The sequence below is a fragment of the Lampetra planeri genome, chromosome 14 (assembly GCF_965212315.1).
Source record: "Lampetra planeri chromosome 14, kcLamPlan1.2.h2, whole genome shotgun sequence".
Taxonomy (NCBI): domain Eukaryota; kingdom Metazoa; phylum Chordata; class Hyperoartia; order Petromyzontiformes; family Petromyzontidae; genus Lampetra; species Lampetra planeri.
In genome coordinates, this window is record NC_136120.1 from 14,431,815 (window position 1) to 14,450,590 (window position 18,776).

Consider the following 18,776-nt stretch of genomic DNA (forward strand, 5'->3'; position numbering starts at 1 on the left):
TCTCACTCCCCCTACACTCACTCCCGCCACCCCAACCCCCACTCCTCATCATCCCTCTACCCCCCCCCCCCCCCACAGCGTTAATCCCCCACGCGTCCCCAGCACAGAGCGTGACGCGCGGGACTTGCCTGGTGCGCGCTGGGACCTTGACCTGGTGCACGCGGGGATCCCACCTGGTGCACGTCTGGACCTCACCTGCTGATGTGAATGGGACCGTGGCTTCAATCCGTCGTGTCGTTGGCCGCAGCAGTTCCGACCCAGCGACTTAATGGCCCGGACTCTGGGTCGGGCGGTGACGTGCGGTGAGGGATTTGAGATATTTCAGGGCAGTGGGGGCAGGTGAGGGAGGTGGTGGTGGGTGTGGATAAGAATGGTTTGTGGGTGCGAGGTTGATGGTGGGTGTGCGTGCGGGAGATAGTGGCGATGGTAGCGAAGTTGGTGGTGGGTGTGTGGATGGCTGGGTGGTTGTCACTGTGGTTGTGGTTGCCACTGTGCTGGCAATTGTGGTTGTGTGACTGTGGTTGTGTGGTTGTGTGACTGTGGTTGTGTGCGGTTGTGAGCTCGCGGTGTCTCCCACAGGTCTCATGGAGGCTGTGTGCCTCCACCTCCTCGTGGGTCTCGCCTTCACCCTACAGGCGACACTGGGGGGGCCGGGGGGGGTGGGAGGAGTGGGGGGCCCGGCGAGAGTGGGGGTCCCTGGAGGGGTGGCTGTAGTTAGAGGTCTGGGGGAAGTGGGGGCCCCTGGGAAAATGGGGGGTTTGGGTATAAAGGGGAGCCCGAGAAGAGCGACGGGAGTGGGGGGCCGCTCCTGGGACCCCGCGTTGGGCTTTCGCGCGCAGGCGGCGGGGCACGGCGGAACCGCGTTGCTGGAGCTCATCCTGGACACGCTCCATCTCCACGGGGCAGATCACGACCGCCCGCGCTTTGGAGACGGGTCGCGAGGTACACACGCACGTGCACACGCGCACGTACACACACGCATGCGCGCACACACAGGTAAAAGTTGTGTTGTGACCCCTTGTAGAGCTGGTGGCGCGTGACCCCGGCACGCGACGTGGAGCAAAGGTCAAGTTTCTCAAACACCTGACAGGTGAGCACACCTCACCTTCCCTTGTTCCTTACAGGTGAGCGCACCTGTCAGAGGGAGCACACTCTTCAATCGCACCTGTTAGGGTCATAACGTTGCCAATGAGTTAATTGTCCCAAAAATGCCCTCCCTCCCCCCATCCGCCCCGCCCACATCTCCACACTCAATCCCCTATACCCTCCTCTCCCGATCTCTCCTTCTATCTCCCCTGCTGCGCTCCCCTTCCTCGTACCCCCCCCCCCCATCCACAAGGTCCCCTTCGCTTCTCGCCCGAGTGCGCACGCTACTTCCAGAGGATTCTACACGGATCCCGGGAGTGCGGAGACCCCGCGTGTGAGTGACCCCTCTACAGGGACCCCACAGCGATCCCATGGGGACCCAACACCAATCTGATGCACCCAGTCGGGATTGGCATGCCCCTGGGAGGGTGGAGCTGAGAGGTGGAGCTGGGAGGGTGGAGCCGGTAGGTGGATTTGAAAGCGTATAGCTGTGAAGTGGAGTTGGGAGGGTGGAGCTTGGAGGTGGAGCTGCGAGAGTGGAGCTGTGAGGTGGAGCTTGGAGGTCGAGCTGGGAGAGTGGAGCTTGGAGGTGTAGCTGGGAGGTGGAGCTTGGAGGTGGGGCTGGGAGAGTGGAACTTGGAGGTGTAGCTGGGAGGTAGAGCTGGGAGAGTGGAGCTGGAAGTGTGAAGCTGTGAGGTGGAGCTGTGAGGTGGAGCTTGGAGGTGGAGCTGGGAGAGTGGAGCTTGGAGGTGGGGCTGGGAGAGTGGAGCTTGGAGGTGTAGCTGGGAGGTGGAGCTTGGAGGTGGGGCTGGGAGAGTGGAGCTGTGAGGTGCAGCTTGGAGGTGGAGCTGGGAGAGTGGAGCTGCAGGGTGGAGCAGGGAGGTGGAGCTGGGAGGTGGAGCTGGGAGTGTGGAGCTGGGCGGTGGAGCTGCGTCGCGCTGATATGCGTGACCCCCACCCTAACCCCGGTCCGCAGACTACAGACGCTGTGCGCGTCTTCTCACGCGCCTGGCCTCCAGCCCGCCCTGCGCGGTGCAGGGCTAGCGGAGCGCAACCCGGGACTGGGACCGGAACCAGGAACCAGGAGAAATTCCCGCACGGACCGTGTATCCGGACTTGAGCTGTTAGAATCTACCTCGGCTCCACGGGAGAGCGGGGGATACAGGGACACGAGGATGAGGAGATGTGGGACTTTGAGGAGTGAGGAGGAGGCGGCATCAGACCTGGGGGGTTCATCCCTCCCTGAGCGGAGATTATCGCGCTGGCGGCAGCTGCGGCGAGATTTTAATCCGTGACCCTGAATCTGCAACCCGGACCCCATGACCCACGGCACGACCTTCTGAACCGTGAGCAAAACTTAACGTCGCCTCTGACCCCGTGATCCCAAGCCTCACCATCATCTCACCTCCCCAATGATCTCCTCCACCTCCCCCGGACCCTCTCCCCTCTCCCTCTCGCCCCGTCTCTTGCGCTCACTCTACCCCTCTTCCCCTGGCTCGCGCCTCGCCTCCTCCCCGCATCCCGCTAATCCTCTTAGCGCCACCGCCCCCATCGCCCGCCCCCGCTACGCCTGTCTCGCGAGGAGGAGGCTTAACGATCCGGGAGCACGCAGCTTCCAGTGGGGAGCCAGCAGCAGGGCCCCCTGCACTGCGGAGACGTTCATGCCGCACGCTCTGCCCAGTGAAGGCGTCCGTGGTGGTGGTCATCGATGGTCTTCTTTGGATGAGCTCCCCCGCGGCTACAGCCGAAACGTGCGGCCAGGACGACTACTGTGCTGCCTTCGTCTCTCGCCCATCCCGGTTGGGCCAAGTCCCACGTGGAGCCACGCGCACCTAACACTAAAACCCCCGGGTCCCACTGTGTCTCTGGTCCGACTGGGGGGTCGCGGACCCACAAAACTGGACTCTGTTATGGGGTAGGGGGGGGGGATACTTTAGTGGGAGATGGAGCGGCCTTGCTCGGCCACAGCTGCGTCGCGTAATCCGCGGATTTGGGGATCTCGGGACGCACTTCTCGGTTGAGGATCCTCGGTGCTGCCCTCGAGCTCCGGTTTCCCCGGGACTCCCGGAACAGCCCCCACCGCCCGCGGGTCCCCGCGTGGTTCGCACTCGGGGCACGTGGACCCCAGGCGACCCCCTACCGCGCCACCGCCGCTTCGTCGAGGGGCGATCGAGCTGGGCGCGGTGCCCGCGGCTTCAATAAAGCGGCACGAGACCCATCACGGCGGATTGCACCGATCCGTGGCTGGCCCGCGTGACCCCTCCGACCTCCGCAATCCCGACAATGGAGAGCAGCCCCCTCCACGGCCAGGCTCCCTCTCTCCGTGTAGCTCCTTTCGTTTGGAAGCTGCCTCGCCCCAAAGCCACGGCTCGTTCTGGTTCGAATCGCTACTGAGAAGGGAAAAGGAGTCACGAACTCAAACAGCCGGATGTGCAGTGTCACAGTGCGTGCTAGCTTGGGAACGGAGGGGCGATTGGTAAACATGGAGCAGAATGCGCGCGCGCCACCCCCACGCGGCATGTTGGGAACATCAGCGCCGCTGCATCGCAGAGACTATTGAGATAAACAAAGCTGAGCGCCAGACGCGACCTCCATCGCCGCTTTACACGACCCAGCTGCTGCTGCCGCCTCCCCCCACTACTGCCATCACCAACGCGAATTCAGCACGGGCCCCGCGCCAGACCAGCCCGGACCCCCGGACTCGGCGGGGGAGGTCGAGGCAGTGCGGCCGCCGCCCACGCCGCCAGATCGTGACAAACGAGGCGCGCCCCGTGCTCGTGTAAACAGCGCAAAGAAGCGCGGCGCCCTCCCTGGGTGGCGAGAAGACGCGGGGAGAGACGCGGGGAGAGACACGTGGAGAGACAGGAGGAGAGACGCGGGGAGAGACACGTGGAGAGACAGGAGGAGAGACGCGGGGAGAGACTCGGGGAGAGACACTTGGAGAAACAGGAGGAGAGACGCGGGGAGAGACACGTGGAGAGACAGGAGGAGAGACTCGGGGAGAGACACGTGGAGAGACAGGAGGAGAGACGCGGGGAGAGACACGTGGAGAGACAGGAGGAGAGACGCGGGGAGAGACACGTGGAGAGACAGGAGGAGAGACTCGGGGAGAGACACGTGGAGAGACAGGAGGAGAGACGCGGGGAGAGACTCGGGGAGAGACACTTGGAGAGACAGGAGGAGAGACGCGGGGAGAGACTCGGGGAGAGACACTTGGAGAGACAGGAGGAGAGACGCGGGGAGAAACACGTGGAGAGACAGGAGGAGAGACGCGGGGAGAGACTCGGGGAGAGACACTTGGAGAGACAGGAGGAGAGACGCGGGGAGAGACACGTGGAGAGACAGGAGGAGAGACGCGGGGAGAGACTCGGGGAGAGACACGTGGAGAGACAGGAGGAGAGACTCGGGGAGAGACACGTGGAGAGACACGTGGAGAGACAGGAGGAGAGACGCGGGGAGAGACTCGGGGAGAGACACGTGGAGAGACAGGAGGAGAGACGCGGGGAGAGACTCGGGGAGAGACACGTGGAGAGACAGGAGAGACTCGGGGAGAGACACGTGGAGAGACAGGAGGAGAGACGCGGGGAGAGACACGTGGAGAGACAGGAGGAGAGACAGGAGGAGAGACGCGGGGAGAGACAGGAGGAGAGACTCGGGGAGAGACACGTGGAGAGACACGTGGAGAGACAGGAGGAGAGACACGTGGAGAGACAGGAGGAGAGACGCGGGGAGAGACACGTGGAGAGACAGGAGGAGAGACGCGGGGAGAGACGCGGGGAGACGCGGGGAGAGACACGAGGAGAGACACGAGAAGAGACACGGAGAGAGACGCGTGAAGAGACGCGAGAAGACGCGGGGAGAGACGCGAGGAGAGACACGAGGAGGAGAGACGCGAGGAGAGACGCGGGGAGAGACACGAGGAGAGACACTGAGAGAGACGCGTGAAGAGACGCGGGGAGACGCGGGGAGAGACACGAGGAGAGACGCGAGGAGAGACGCGGGGAGAGACACGAGAAGAGACACGGAGAGAGACACGAGGAGGAGAGACGCGAGGAGAGACGCGGGGAGAGACACGAGAAGACGCAGGGAGAGACGCGGGGAGACGCGGGGAGAGACACGAGGAGAGACACGAGAAGACGCGGGGAGAGACACGAGGAGAGACGCGGGGAGAGACACGAGGAGAGACACGGGGAGAGACACGAGGAGAGACACGAGAAAACGCGGGGAGAGACAGGAGGAGAGACGCGGGGAGAGACACGAGGAGAGACACGAGGAGGAGAGACACGAGGAGAGACACGAAGAGATACGCAGGGAGAGACGCGGAGAGAGCCACGGGGAGAGACGCGGGGAGAGACACGAGAGACACGGGGAGAGACACGGGGAGAGACACGAGAGAGACGCGGGGAGAGAAACGAGGAGAGACGCGGGGAGAGACACGAGAGAGACACGAGGAGAGACACGAGAGAGACACGAGGAGAGACACGAGGAGGAGAGACACGAGGAGAGACGCGAGAGAGACACGAGGAGAGACGCGGGGAGAGACACGAGAGAGACACGAGAGAGACACGAGGAGAGACACGAGAGAGACACGAGGAGAGACACGAGGAGAGACACGAGAGAGACACGAGAGAGACACGAGGAGAGACACGGGGAGAGACACGAGGATCAGAAGCTGCAGTTCGCGTGTCGCCACCACCAGGCGACACCGGTGCTGCTCTACTCGAGAGAAGAGCCACGTGAGGTGAGATCCGTGTGAGATGAAGTCCAGCTTGGATGAGGTTTAAGCGAGTTGAGTCCGTGTACGATGACGGCTGTGTGAGATGAGCTCCATGTGCGATGATAAAGTTGAGAAGATCCGAATGGTGCGATGTCTACAGATGAGGTTCAAGTAAGAATCATGAAATCCATGCGAGGTGACATTCAGGTGAGCTGCAGAACGGTATGGCGAGATGACTTCGAGTGAGATGAAGGTGGCTTAAGAACCAAATGTAGTTGAGGTGACAGCATGGAGCCACGAGGAATGATGAGCTCTAGTTCAGGCGAGCGCCGTGTGAGTCGCGAGAGAGCGGAGGAATGCGAGTTGACAAGTGGGATGCGCTGCAGTTGTGCCGTGGCCTGCTGCGCTGAGCAGAGCTTCACTTCGCGCTCGCAATGAAAGTGGAGTAAGCGGCACGTGGCTGATACTCGCCACGGCCATAGCGAGACGTGGTGCGCCACGAGAAGCACCACGAGGTGGGGTCCCCGCAGCTTCCCGTCAGGCTGAGACGGTGGCGAGCGGCGGCGTGGGTTGGCACGACCCCGGGGGGTCAACATCCTCCACTCCGAGCTGTTGCCGCAGGTTATCGAATTTGTAGGTTCCCCTCACGACGCGTGTTTTTGTATCAAATGGACGAGCGACGAATCTCGCGGCGTCTTGGCCGACGACACGAGACATTCTTAGCGACCCCTGCTGCGGTCAGGAGCCCGGTCAGTCCACGACTTTGTGAGTCGTCGAGTTCCACTTTTGACTCGAGAAGCGACTTTTGAGGTTCGCTCGCCCACATTGTTGCTCTCAGGTCCTGCCGGCTCCGCCTCGCCTCTCACAGCAACAACCAAGTGGCGGTGACGTCCCTAAGGCGCCTGTGCCAGGCTAGGTACACACGTGCACCCCACACATGTCCACCCTACACAAGAGCACGCAAATCCGTACTACACACGTGTGCACTACTACTACACGTGTTCACTACTACACACGTGTGTGTACTACTACACGTGTTCACTACTACACACGTGTGTGTACTACTACACGTGTGTGTGCTACTACACACACGTGTGTGTACTACTACACGTGTGTACTACTACACACGTGTGTGCGCTACTACACACGTGTGTTCACTACTACACACGTGTTCACTACTACACGTGTGTGTAGTACTACACGTGTGTGTACTACTACACACGTGTGTACTACTACTACACGTGTGTGCTACTACACACACGTGTGTGTACTACTACACGTGTGTACTACTACACACGTGTGTGCGCTACTACACACGTGTGTGCACTACTACACGTGTGTGCACTACTACACACGTATGTGTGCTACTACACGTGTGTGTACTCCTACACGTGTTCACTACTACTACACGTGTGTGCACTACTACACGTGTGTGCACTACTACACGTGTGTGTACTACTACACGTGTGTGTGCACTACTACACGTGTGTGTACTACTACACGTGTGTGCACTACTACACACGTGTGTGCTACTACACGTGTGTGTACTACTACACGTGTATGTGCACTACTACACACGTGTGCCCAAGTGTGCGCGCGCGTGACTGACGATCGCGTCTGGCTCGTGAGTGACAGGCGTCTGCCTCGTGATTGGTTGATGGTCGGCGGTGGTGGGCGTGTCCACGCGGAGACCACCGCCCCCGCCCATCTCACCTGTCCCCCGCCCCACCAGCGCTTCCCTCACGTCACGTGCCATGGCCTGGAGCCTCCTTGCGCCGCTCCTCGTGTTGCTCTCGAGCACGTGCTGCACAGCAACACTGAATCGGCCAATCATGGAGGCGTGCGCCAGTCACGTGATCCTTCCCGGCGCGAAAGGTAAGGCCCTTGTGACGTGTGGGGCACGCGGCACCGACGAGCACCAAGTTAAACGTGAGAGACCCAAAGTGTCACTTTGGCCAGTGGCATAGCGACGGAGTGTGCAGGCGGTGCACCTGCACCAAGGCCTGATGGGGCTTTGCGACGGGCTACAAGGAGGGGTGGCAGATGGACAAGGTGGCCTCATTCGTGGATTTGCATCAAGGCCCACGCCAAGCACGCGATGCCACTGTCTTGGGCCACCACATCCCAAATTGTATTTCAAAGTGATGGTGAAGTCGAGGGAAAGGTGCAGCAGCATCCTTCCTGTAGATGTTGAATGCTCCACAAATAGTGCTGAATAGTTCCAATTCTACCCCAGGCCTGACGGCTCGTGTCCATGCCATGATCGTGTAACAGCAAATGCATTGAATCAAGGCCGTAATTATAATATATATCAAATATGCTAAATAAATCCCCCAAAATATTGCTATAAAAAATTGCTATGTTACGTAAATAAAAACAACAATTTGCTAAACATTGGCCACATATCTGGACTTGTCTTCATATAAATAAATGCATAGATTGCTGTGTATATGATTGTGTTCTTAGGTTTTTTTCGGTAAAGTCACGTAGGTAAAAATTTTTTTTATTTTATTTTACTTTTATTAATTTAAATTTTTTACCTACGTGACTTTACCGAAAAAACCTAAGAATATGAATCCTTGCAGTCACGAAAGCTTCAAATCTAGAATTATATGATTGTGGTAATGGTTGTACTTTATTAATCCCTAATCTCTGCCATTACATACAATGAAACAAGAAATGGTTAAAAAGTAAAAACAGAGCAATGTAATACAATACACTATGAGACATTGTAAAAATCAAATAAAAGGTCCATCCCATGTGTTAGTGAATTTTTTAATATTTTAGGCAGGAAATGAGTTTTCAAATGTAGATATTTTTCTGGGTTGGGACCCCCAGACACCCTGGGAGATTTGGTCCCCCCCAATGTTGACTCCATGGCTACGACCTTGCATTGAATGATGGTTGTTTAAGTAGCAAGGAGCACTGTGCGAGTGCTAGCCTCGTGCCCTGTCTTGTGCAGGTGAGGTCGGTGTGCAGGGAGACCGTGGTGTGCCCGGAAGGCCTGGAAAGCTGGGCCCACCTGGAGAGAAAGGTAGCCGATACATCACATCTCGGACACCACAGCTCATCACAGGGCGCCACATCAAGGAGTGATGGGCATTTCGTCCCATATCCCTCTTCAGTGTATTTTCTGTCTCTACTCACTCCCTGACCGCACTGTGCAGGCCTGCCAGGAGATAAGGGATGCAAGGGGGATCAGGGACGGCCAGGCAAGATTGGGCCCATAGGAACCAAAGGTATCACGTGCTCGCGCCATGCGCACCCACGCTGCACACTTGGGTCGCGCTGACGAGGCTCATCGCGCGCATGTGTGTCATGTGTCGTGTGTCGTGCCAGGCGAGAGGGGCAGCAAGGGTGACAATGGACCCCCCGGGCCTAAAGGGCAGCAAGGTGAGGTGGTGGGTGGGATGAGGCCACCAACAACATTTAAATAATAAATAATATGCCTTATCGACCAAGTTGAGGACGTCATATGTCATGCGCTCGCCTTCACGCCTCATTACACAATGTGTGACATCATCTAGTGATGTCACACTTCATGACGAGCCTTCACACTGGTCTCCACCTAAACAGCTGAGGGCTGAAGGCTTTTAACCTCGGCTTGGCTTCGTGGGTCCCTGCCTTTGACTCTAAGACTGCTTTTGCGTGCTTCTGTGTGTTTACCCGTGTCTGCAGGCTCACCTCCATGGTCATGTCTGTGTTCCCGGTGCTTGTTTGCGTGTGCTCATATATTTGTGAATTCCCTAGTCCGCGTTCTTGTTCAATTGTGCGCATGTCTGCATGCTGGTGTTGTGTACGTCCTCACATCCGTGCCGGTGTCTCCCTGCGCTGGTGTTGTTGCAGGCTTACCGTGTAACTGCAGCCGCATGCGTGTTCTCATCGGAGAGATGGACATCGTGGTGACTCGCCTACGCGAGGAGGTCTCCTTCCTCAAGACCGGTGAGGGCGCGACCCCATGCGACCCCGAGTCACGGACAGGAACTCTGTTCCTTTCTCCCCTCTGTCGTGTTCACAATTCCTACGCTGACGGTGCCAGATTTAGGTGGCTTTGTACCCAGGGCACTACAGCTCTTGCGTGATGATTCCTCCATCCACGTTCAAGAATCGGTTTTCTAGATTGTTTAATCTCATCCACACTGTACACACTCACCCCGCTGCAGATTACAGCACTTCTCTTTCTGTGTCATCCCTCGCACTGCTGCACCATGAAATTCCCTCCCTTCATCTCTTTTCTCAAGCCTCTTTCTTATCATAACCTTGCTCAAGTCAGGAGATGAGTGAACTCATAGCAACCACACCTTCACGAGTGATGTGGCTACGTGCTTGACATTTCGGACCTCAGGACCTGCGCTCAGCAAAAATCCCAGCAGAAAATTCCCCCTCCTCTTGGCCGATACATCTCCAAAAATAATTGCACCAGCCCAGCTCATGACAAGCGAGCGTCTGTGCGGCCACTTGTTGTGCTCCAGCAGTGGCGGGCGTGCGCGAGACGGAGCGCAAGGTGTACCTGCTGGTGCGTGAGGAGCGCGCCTATTCCGAGGCGGCGCTGCACTGCCGCTCGAGGGGCGGCCTCCTCGCCATGCCGCGGGACGAGACCACCAATGCGCTCCTCGCGGCCTACGTCAGCCACGCCGGCCTGGCACGCGTCTTCATCGGCCTGCATGACGGAGCGCGGGAAGGGGCCTTCGCCTACGAGGACGGCGCGTCGCTGGGGCCCACGGCCTTCACCCGCTGGCGGCCCGGCGAGCCCAACAACGCGTTCGGTGGAGAGGACTGCGTGGAGATGGAGAGCGGCGGAGGTTGGAACGACGTCAGCTGCGCCAACACCATGTACTTCGTGTGCGAGTTCACCAAGGAGGAGCTGTGACTGCAGGAGGTGGTGGTTTTAAGGAGGAGGTTGAGGAGGTGAGACCGGCTTCACGAGTCGGTCAAGTGAGGAGGAGTGTGATTGGATGTGGCTGTGACTAGGGGAGTGTACATGGAGAAGGATGTAGCAAGGAGGCGGGTTAGAGGAGTGTGACTCAAGGATGTGGGTTTAAGAAGCAGGAGCCATGATTGGAGGAGAGAGGATTTAATGGAGGGCCTGGTATTTTGGGGGTTTTTGAAAGGGCACGCAACCTAAGAAATCGAGTTAACGCTGATGTAACTGGAAGAGATGCACTTAATGAAGAGAAAAGCGCGATAAGTGGGAAACAGGTTTATCGAAAACATGTTGGTGTATTTGAGAGGTGTATGGATAGCTGGGTTTGTATGGTATATAGTGCAGAGTATACACACAAACCTATACTTGTCTTCACACTGCTCGCAGTTCTAGCAGCAGCAGCAGCAGCACGCGCTGCAGTGCTTCAGTCAGAGCCATAGAGGATGGGGTTCATGTGAAGTTGGAGCCTCGATGCCAAGCAATGCATCAAAGGAGGGCTTCATTTCAGCCGGCACACCACATCCAGTATACATATCTCTATGGCTGTGACTGCGAGTCATGCGTCGCCTACTCCAGTCTACCAGTGATCTGCAAAATATTCATTGAGAAACTTAAGCCCTGCTGGCAAGGACTAAATGACCTTGCTGTGGCACCGCAGTGGCGAGAAGTTAACTTCCTCGCCTGGTATGCAGGAGGACGTAGGTTCGATCTTGATCCTGATGCCTGTATATTTGGCGTTTGCATGCTCTCCCCGTGATTGCGTGGGTTTTTCTCCGCGTCCTCCTATTTCTTCCACCATATTTAGAAACATGCGTTTAGAGTATTTTACAGATGTAGTGTGGAACTCACTCGAAGGAAAGGTAACATAACACCTGCTCATTCTTTATTAATCTCCATACACGCCAATTGTGAGCGCACACTTCACGTCACGCATAACACCACGCGTGGTACACCTCAATCCCTACCAGCTACCCATCCTCTCTCATACACTACTAGCTACCCCTCCTCTCTCATACATCGCCCACACCTGCTCAGGACAAAGAAGAACCTCGTGCATTCCCGCACGCCGGCTTCTATTCCCCCAGCTAGACTCCGCTCACCTTCCAGGATCTGCCCGACAGCCAACCCGCAGCTCACACACAGACGCCTCTCCTCAGCTGCGCGTGAGCCACTCCATTACACACGTACCTCTCATCAGCTGTGCGTGCTTTACTACACTACACAGATATACATTTCCATGCGATAAGCCACTTCGTTGAGCTATCATTTGTGGCCAGATAGCTTCTAAAAAAAGAGCTACATAGCTCCGTGGTCCTTATCTGGTAAAATAAAAAAGAGTTTAAAACCACAGGGTGGCTCTTCCTGGTGCTGTGAGAGGCCAGGCCATGCATTGGTTATTGTTACTTTACAGGGGCATTATCCCATTTGCGCCCCCACCCTGCCCCTTTCAGTGTCAGCTCCTCGTGGATGCCTCCTCATCTAGCAGTCACTTCTGCCAGATTGCATAGGAGTTGCACAGTTGACACCAGACCTCCAAGGCCTGCCCTTATGGAGTTTTACATGGAGTCAATATGGATACCTCGCATATGAGGCAATGCCCCCCACAACACCCCCCCCCCCCCCCCCAGGCCCCATTACTGTTTCCTAGACTCAACTCTGAGACCCTCTGTAGATCCTAACCTCGGTGCTGGAACTCCAGGGCCGGCCAGAAAGCCACGAGAGCCCAAAGCTCCCCTCGTGTCGTTGTATGCCCAGCCGGAAGCTGACCTCCCTGTGCCGCCCTCCACGTCACGAGCGAGGCAGCTCGCGGGGTCCAGGTGGGGGCCGGCGTCCATGACGAGGTTCTTGCCTCGTCCCATGCGTGTCGGGCACGAGTGGCACGAGGCGCATGTTTGCGTCTCGGTTTGAGTGCGAGTGGTTTTAGAGAGTCTCGTGTTTGCGATGGTTGACTTCATCTCTTTTTACAGGAAGGGAAATGAACAGGTATAGTGCAATAGTCGACTGAACCGTCCATGTAAAAGCAGGTTAGGATTTACTTCTCAAAATGTGACGAATTATAACTCACCTGAAGGATGTCGTTTGTTTGTATGAATTGGTTGTACGCGTTTACATGACAGTGAGCCTCCGTCCCCACGCTTGTGTAACCACACAGCAGCGTCCCCCACATGACGGAGCGCTGTATCAGAACCGTGCACAGTATTTGTCGGCCGGCAGGCATGGAAGTTCACATCAGAATGGAAGCTGAAGATCTGCACGCAGGGCTCATTGTCAGCCGGGCTGTCTGCACCCGGCACACCGCATCCAGAATGCCTCTCACCGTGGCTGTGGCTTTTGAGTCACCAACCTTCTCCAACTAACAGTGATATGAAATATATTACGTGAGAAATTGAGCCTTGGGTGCCTATTGAGTATCAACCCTGTGGTGGATGCATGGCTATGTGGCAGCAGAAACGAGCATGAGTTCCACGGCCTCAAATCTGCAGCTTTGTGGTTCCCAACCTCTGGTCCATGGGCCTCTGGCGGCCCAAAAGGCCGTGGAAAGTAACACGCGGAACTTGCAGGTACAGGACGATTTGGAGTCTTTATATTTGAAAAAAAATTCTGGTGCGCGGTGGTGAAAGCAAAATGTTTGTGTATGGTTGGGAACCACTGCTCTGTACCATCGTATTCCTTGTTCAAGGACTTGCCACTGCACTAACCCTAACCAACTGGCTAAGCAGGCACTAGTTAGAACCCCAGCCCTGATCAAATAGCCAATCAGCTTACACTGGTTTTAACCCTAACCCTACTCACCTTCTGCGCCCATATTCAGTTTCACATCTCAGTTTTTCATGGCGCCATTTTGGCAAGACGGGAGTTTAAAGTGGATTTTGTTCAACCGGGTGGGAACTCAAGGGACCAGGATGAGTCTCGTTTTTCGAAAGCGATTTGGGTCACCATCATACCATACGCGATCAATACAATGATGCTACAGAAATGGAGCAAATAGCAATCGGAGCAAAATCAACCACATTCCAGAAGGAATCAAAACGGTACACAAATATAAATGTATATTATATTTAAAAAAAATAATCTTTGCATCGGAGTGTGGTGTGGGGAGGTGAGTGCTGGCTCGGGGCTGTGCTGGGTGAGGCTGAGGTGGGTGAGGTCAGCGCGGGATGTGCCCAGTGGATTACATTACACTGTGGATTACATTACACGGTGGATTACATTACACATGGAATTACATCACACAGGGGATTACATTACACAGTGGATTACATTACACGGTGGATTACATTACACAGGGAATTACATCACACAGGGGATTACATCACAGTGGATTACATCACGCAGTGAATTACACCACGCAGTGGATTACATCACACAGTGGATTACATTACACAGTGGATTACATTACACAGAGGATTACATTACACAGCTGATTACATCACACAGGGGATTACATTACACAGTGGATTACATTACACAGTGGATTACATTACACGGTGGATTGTATTACACAGGAGATTACATTACACAGTGGATTACATTACACAGGGGATTACATTACACAGACGATTACACAGTGGATTACATTACACAGTGGATTACATTACTCAGTAAATTACATTACACAGTGGATTACATCACACAGTGGATTACATTACACAGGGGATTACATTACACAGGGGATTACATTACACAGTGAATTACATTACACAGTGGATTGCATTACACAGGGGATTATATTACACAGCGGATTACATCACAGGGGATTACATTACACAGTAGATTACATTACACAGTAGATTACATCACACGGATTGCATTACACAGTCGATTACATTACATCGTGGATTACATGACAGATGGATTACATTACACAGGGGATTACATCACACAGTGGATTACATGACAGATGGATTACGTTACTCGACTGCGCTAATAGACACCGCCGCTCCGCGCTGCAAGGCCTCGTATTCAGTACCGGACGCTTCGTTTCTCAGCACAATGCCGAGAGAGCAACAAGAACAGCTGTCTGCCCCGGCCTTCACCTCTCTGCTGCTGCTGCGTTGAGCTCTGTGACGCTGCCTTGCCACTGGTACACAACATTGATATAAAACCCCAACACATCCGTCCATAACACTGGGGCCTGATATACATTACTTTGGCATTGTCCGAAACGTCGGTTATGTTCGTTTTGTGGCTGAGTTGACGAACTTGCGTCGCGTCTCTCGTGCTGGAGCGCCCTCTGCTGGACAGCGCCCGGGCCTTGATTTCTCATAATCTATGGTTCTTGATTTCTCATAATCTATGGTTCTTTATTTATCATAATCTATGGTTCTTTATTTATCATAATCTATGGTTCTTGATTTATCATAATCTATGGTTCTTGATTTATCATAATCTATGGTTCTTGAATTCTCATAATCTATGGTTCTTTCGGTAAAGTCAGGTCGATAGAAAAAATAATAACAATACAATAATAACAATGAAAATAAAGTGAATTAAAAAATAATAAATATAACGACGTTTCGATCGCAACACAAGCAAGCGTCATCAGGAGGATTTCTCGTTGGATATTCTCCAGAGCTGAACCCCGGACACCTCCGGATGAAGCTCTTCCTTCCTCCGGGCACTGCCGCATGCGAGGCACAGCCATACACAGCATACTTTGGTGGGGGGGGGGGGGGCACTGCCCCCTAATGCTTGCACAACATTACAAGGGAATGAGCTGTGTTTGCTCCCTAAACATTTGACTCCCACCGCACCCCTCAGAAGAACAACCCCCCCCCCCCCAGGACCCGCTACTCAGCCACTGGACTCCTATCGATCCCGACACCACTCGCACTTCGAGTGAAGGCGGCTGGCAACAGAGAGACAGAGGGAGCTGTTGTCGCCTCACTTCTATTTGTGGGGGTGAGGCTGGTGGGCGACGCGCACCTCCCAGCTGCTGCTGTATGGGGCCGTGGCTTGTCTCCTCGGTGTGGGTCCTCCTGCACTGTCACTCTCCAGCGTGTACACCCATCTCAACGACTTCGCTTGTTGTCTTGCATTTTCTAATTGCTACACACACGTCGCTGTTAATAGGAGCCAACCACCCTTTCATGCTTCTCCATCACCTCAATCAACTTCACATTCTGGATTCATACAACTATTTGTGTATCCTCACGGATGCAGTTGCAAAACAAAGTGTATCTACAGTAAAGTCGCGGTATTGATAATAAGATCGAGCTTATAGCGTCTTATATGAGTCCGTTCCAAGGCGATTGACAAATTGAACAAGTAACCGAATAAAGAGTGTTCTTCATACCAGCAAAGTCTCATTGTGCATGAGGGGGCTGCTGCGTTGTGAGTGCGTGGCCAATGCCATGGGTGAGTGCGTGGCTTTCTTTGAGGGTATAACGGTAACGCTTCGCACAGATAGATTAAATATTTTCCACAATATTGGTCACGAAAGCCGACGTGTTTAACAGATTAAAGAGTTGCTTGTACTGCCATCTCTGGCCGCCGAGCAATAAAAGGCGACACAAGACATCGTGGTATTCTGTCCACTTTCCAGGCAGTCACCGATGCCAGTTCTGTCGCAGGCTGAGGGCAGCCGGGAAGCGGCCTCGTTCGTGGTGATGCATTTATTCTCGGGCCAAACGAACATAGCTACAATTGACGGCTGATGAGATAACTTTTAAAATGACATTTCCTTTGACAAACTACAAATTGATATACCAGGAGCGGTTCGTTGTGGCGCCGCCCCACCAAGCAGCTGGAGATGAGAAATACATTTCTTTTTTATATATAACTACTTTTCTCTACATTATTTTGTTGTATAATTTATTTTTTAATTATAATGATTCTTTGAACGTGAATTGTCTAATGAAGATAACATTGTAAGTTCATATTAGAAACCGCTGCAACGCCACAGTCTAATTTGTGCCTAGGGGAGGTCTCGGGCGGCGGTGAAGGCGTCCGAGTGAGAGATTTCCCTTCATGCACTGCGTTGAGCAGCTTCCCATTGGAGCCACGCCGCTTGAGACAACGCGTTCAGGGCTGCAATGAGAGACGACGTCACAACGCGAGGTGGCACTGCAAATGGAGCAGCAGCAGCAGCTCACGGCCGGCACTCTCTAGGAGGAAACAACAGCGACGGCGAGGGCAGGAGGTGCAGCAGGTGCAGCACACGAAGAATTAGCAACGGACGCCGTGGAGTCACTCCTCAATATTCAATTCGCAAGGATGACGATGTGGGAGGAGTTGAATGTCAAGCAACTGGGCTCTGATCAACCGACTTGAGCGTCATGGGGACAGCATTTCATTGCTTTGTTTTGTTTCGTATTCATCTTGATTTGAAGCTTTCGTGACTGCAGGAATCCATACTCTTTAGTTCTTTGGGTAAAGTCACGTGGGTATTTCCGCCTGAGGACGACCGCTTGTGTTGGTGATCGAAACGTCGTGATTTTTTTTTACCTACGTGACTTTACCGAAAGAAACTACGAGTATTGTTTTGTATTGTTTATAAATGCCAAGCGTTGGTCGATAAGACAATTATACAACGTTTACGGGAAGGCCAATAACATGGCGAGGTTTTTCTTTCTACTTAAAACTTTCGTGACTGCAGGAATTCATATTCTTTGGTTCTTTAGGTAAAGTCACGTAGATAACACAGTGCGTACAATTCGTGATCTGATCCCATCTGTGAAGGACAAGATTCCTGACATGCAATATCCCGGCGTCTACAAACTAAGCTGTGTCTGCGGCAGTAGTTACATTGAGGAAACTAAGCGACATGTCCCGGACCGTGGTCGTGAACATAAGGCAGATCTGAAACACGGCATAGACCAATTCTTCTGCCGTGGCTGATCATTACTTTAATGCGGCTGGCTCAGATGAAATTGATTTCTCTAAGACGAAGGTACTTTGCAAGCCGACTGGCTATCAACAAAGATTCGTTCACGATGCCATCCACATATACAGACACAATTTCAACCGAGACGACGGTTTTAAACTCAGCAATCATTGGAAAGATGTCATCAACCACTTTGGGTCATGACTTGATTTGCGTTTTCTTGTCAACCTCCACCGTCAGCAGTGTGGGTGTGTGCAGCGAGGTGCAATGCCCCACCCCATCTCTACCCCCTCCCTCCCCCATCTCTACCCCCCCTCCCCCCATCTCTACCCCCCCTCCCCCCATCTCTACCCCCTCCTCCCCCATCTCTACCCCCTCCCTCCTCCTACCCCCTCCCTCCCCCATCTCTACCCCCTCCCTCCCCCATCTCTACCCCCCCTCCCCCCATCTCTACCCCCTCCCTCCTCCTACACCCTCCCTCCCCCATCTCTAACCCCTCCCCCCCCATCTCTACCCCCCCCCATCTCTACCCCCCCCTCCCCCATCTCTACCCCCTCCCTCCTCCTACCCCCTCCCTCCCCCATCTCTAACCCCTCCCCCCCCATCTCTACCCCCCCATCTCTACCCCCCTCCCCCATCTCTACCCCCCCCTCCCCCATCTCTACACCCCTCCCATCTCTACCCTCCCTCCCCCATCTCTACCCCCCCCCCATCTCTACCCCCCCTCCCCCCATCTCTACCCCCTCCCTCCTTCTACCCCCTCCCCCCCCATCTCTACCCCCCCTCCCCCCCCATCTCTACCCCCCCTCCCCCATCTCTACCCCCCCTCCCCCCATCTCTACCCCCTCCTCCTACCCCCTCCCTCCCCCATCTCTACCCCCTCTCCCCCCATCTCTAACCCCTCCCCCCCCATATCTACCCCCCTCCCCCCCCCATCTATAATATATATTATTAAATTATATAATATATATTATTATTATATATATAATATATATTATATAATATATTATTATTATAATATATTATATATGTTATATATAATATATCTTATATGTGCAGTTGCATTTGGAGGCTTGCTCCCTCTTTTCTCTCCGCTTGATGAAGACCGCTTGTGTTGTGATCGAAACGTCGTGGGTTTTTTACTTTTATTTTCTATCTCCGTGACTTTACCGAAAGAACCAAAGAATATGACGTTTTTCTTAATTAGAAACACCATACAGTGT

At 54.4% G+C, this 18,776-nt stretch overlaps 2 protein-coding genes across 2 annotated transcripts; both read left to right on the forward strand.

The window, feature by feature from the left end:
• The first annotated feature begins 268 nt into the window (after positions 1–268).
• LOC144722266 (uncharacterized) lies at positions 269–6,793 on the forward strand. The gene is made up of 9 exons (XM_078600358.1): positions 269–302; positions 580–686; positions 840–942; positions 1,025–1,090; positions 1,340–1,403; positions 2,063–2,192; positions 3,215–3,269; positions 3,669–5,827; positions 6,642–6,793. Exons 1-9 carry the CDS (start codon positions 269–271, stop codon positions 6,717–6,719), a joined length of 2,796 nt encoding a protein of 931 aa, XP_078456484.1. The 3' UTR covers positions 6,720–6,793.
• A 764-nt stretch (positions 6,794–7,557) lies between these two features.
• On the forward strand, positions 7,558–12,334 carry LOC144722267 (collectin-10-like). The gene is made up of 6 exons (XM_078600359.1): positions 7,558–7,678; positions 8,766–8,837; positions 8,971–9,042; positions 9,143–9,196; positions 9,650–9,745; positions 10,276–12,334. Exons 1-6 carry the CDS (start codon positions 7,558–7,560, stop codon positions 10,671–10,673), a joined length of 813 nt encoding a protein of 270 aa, XP_078456485.1. The 3' UTR covers positions 10,674–12,334.
• The last annotated feature ends 6,442 nt before the right edge of the window (positions 12,335–18,776 follow it).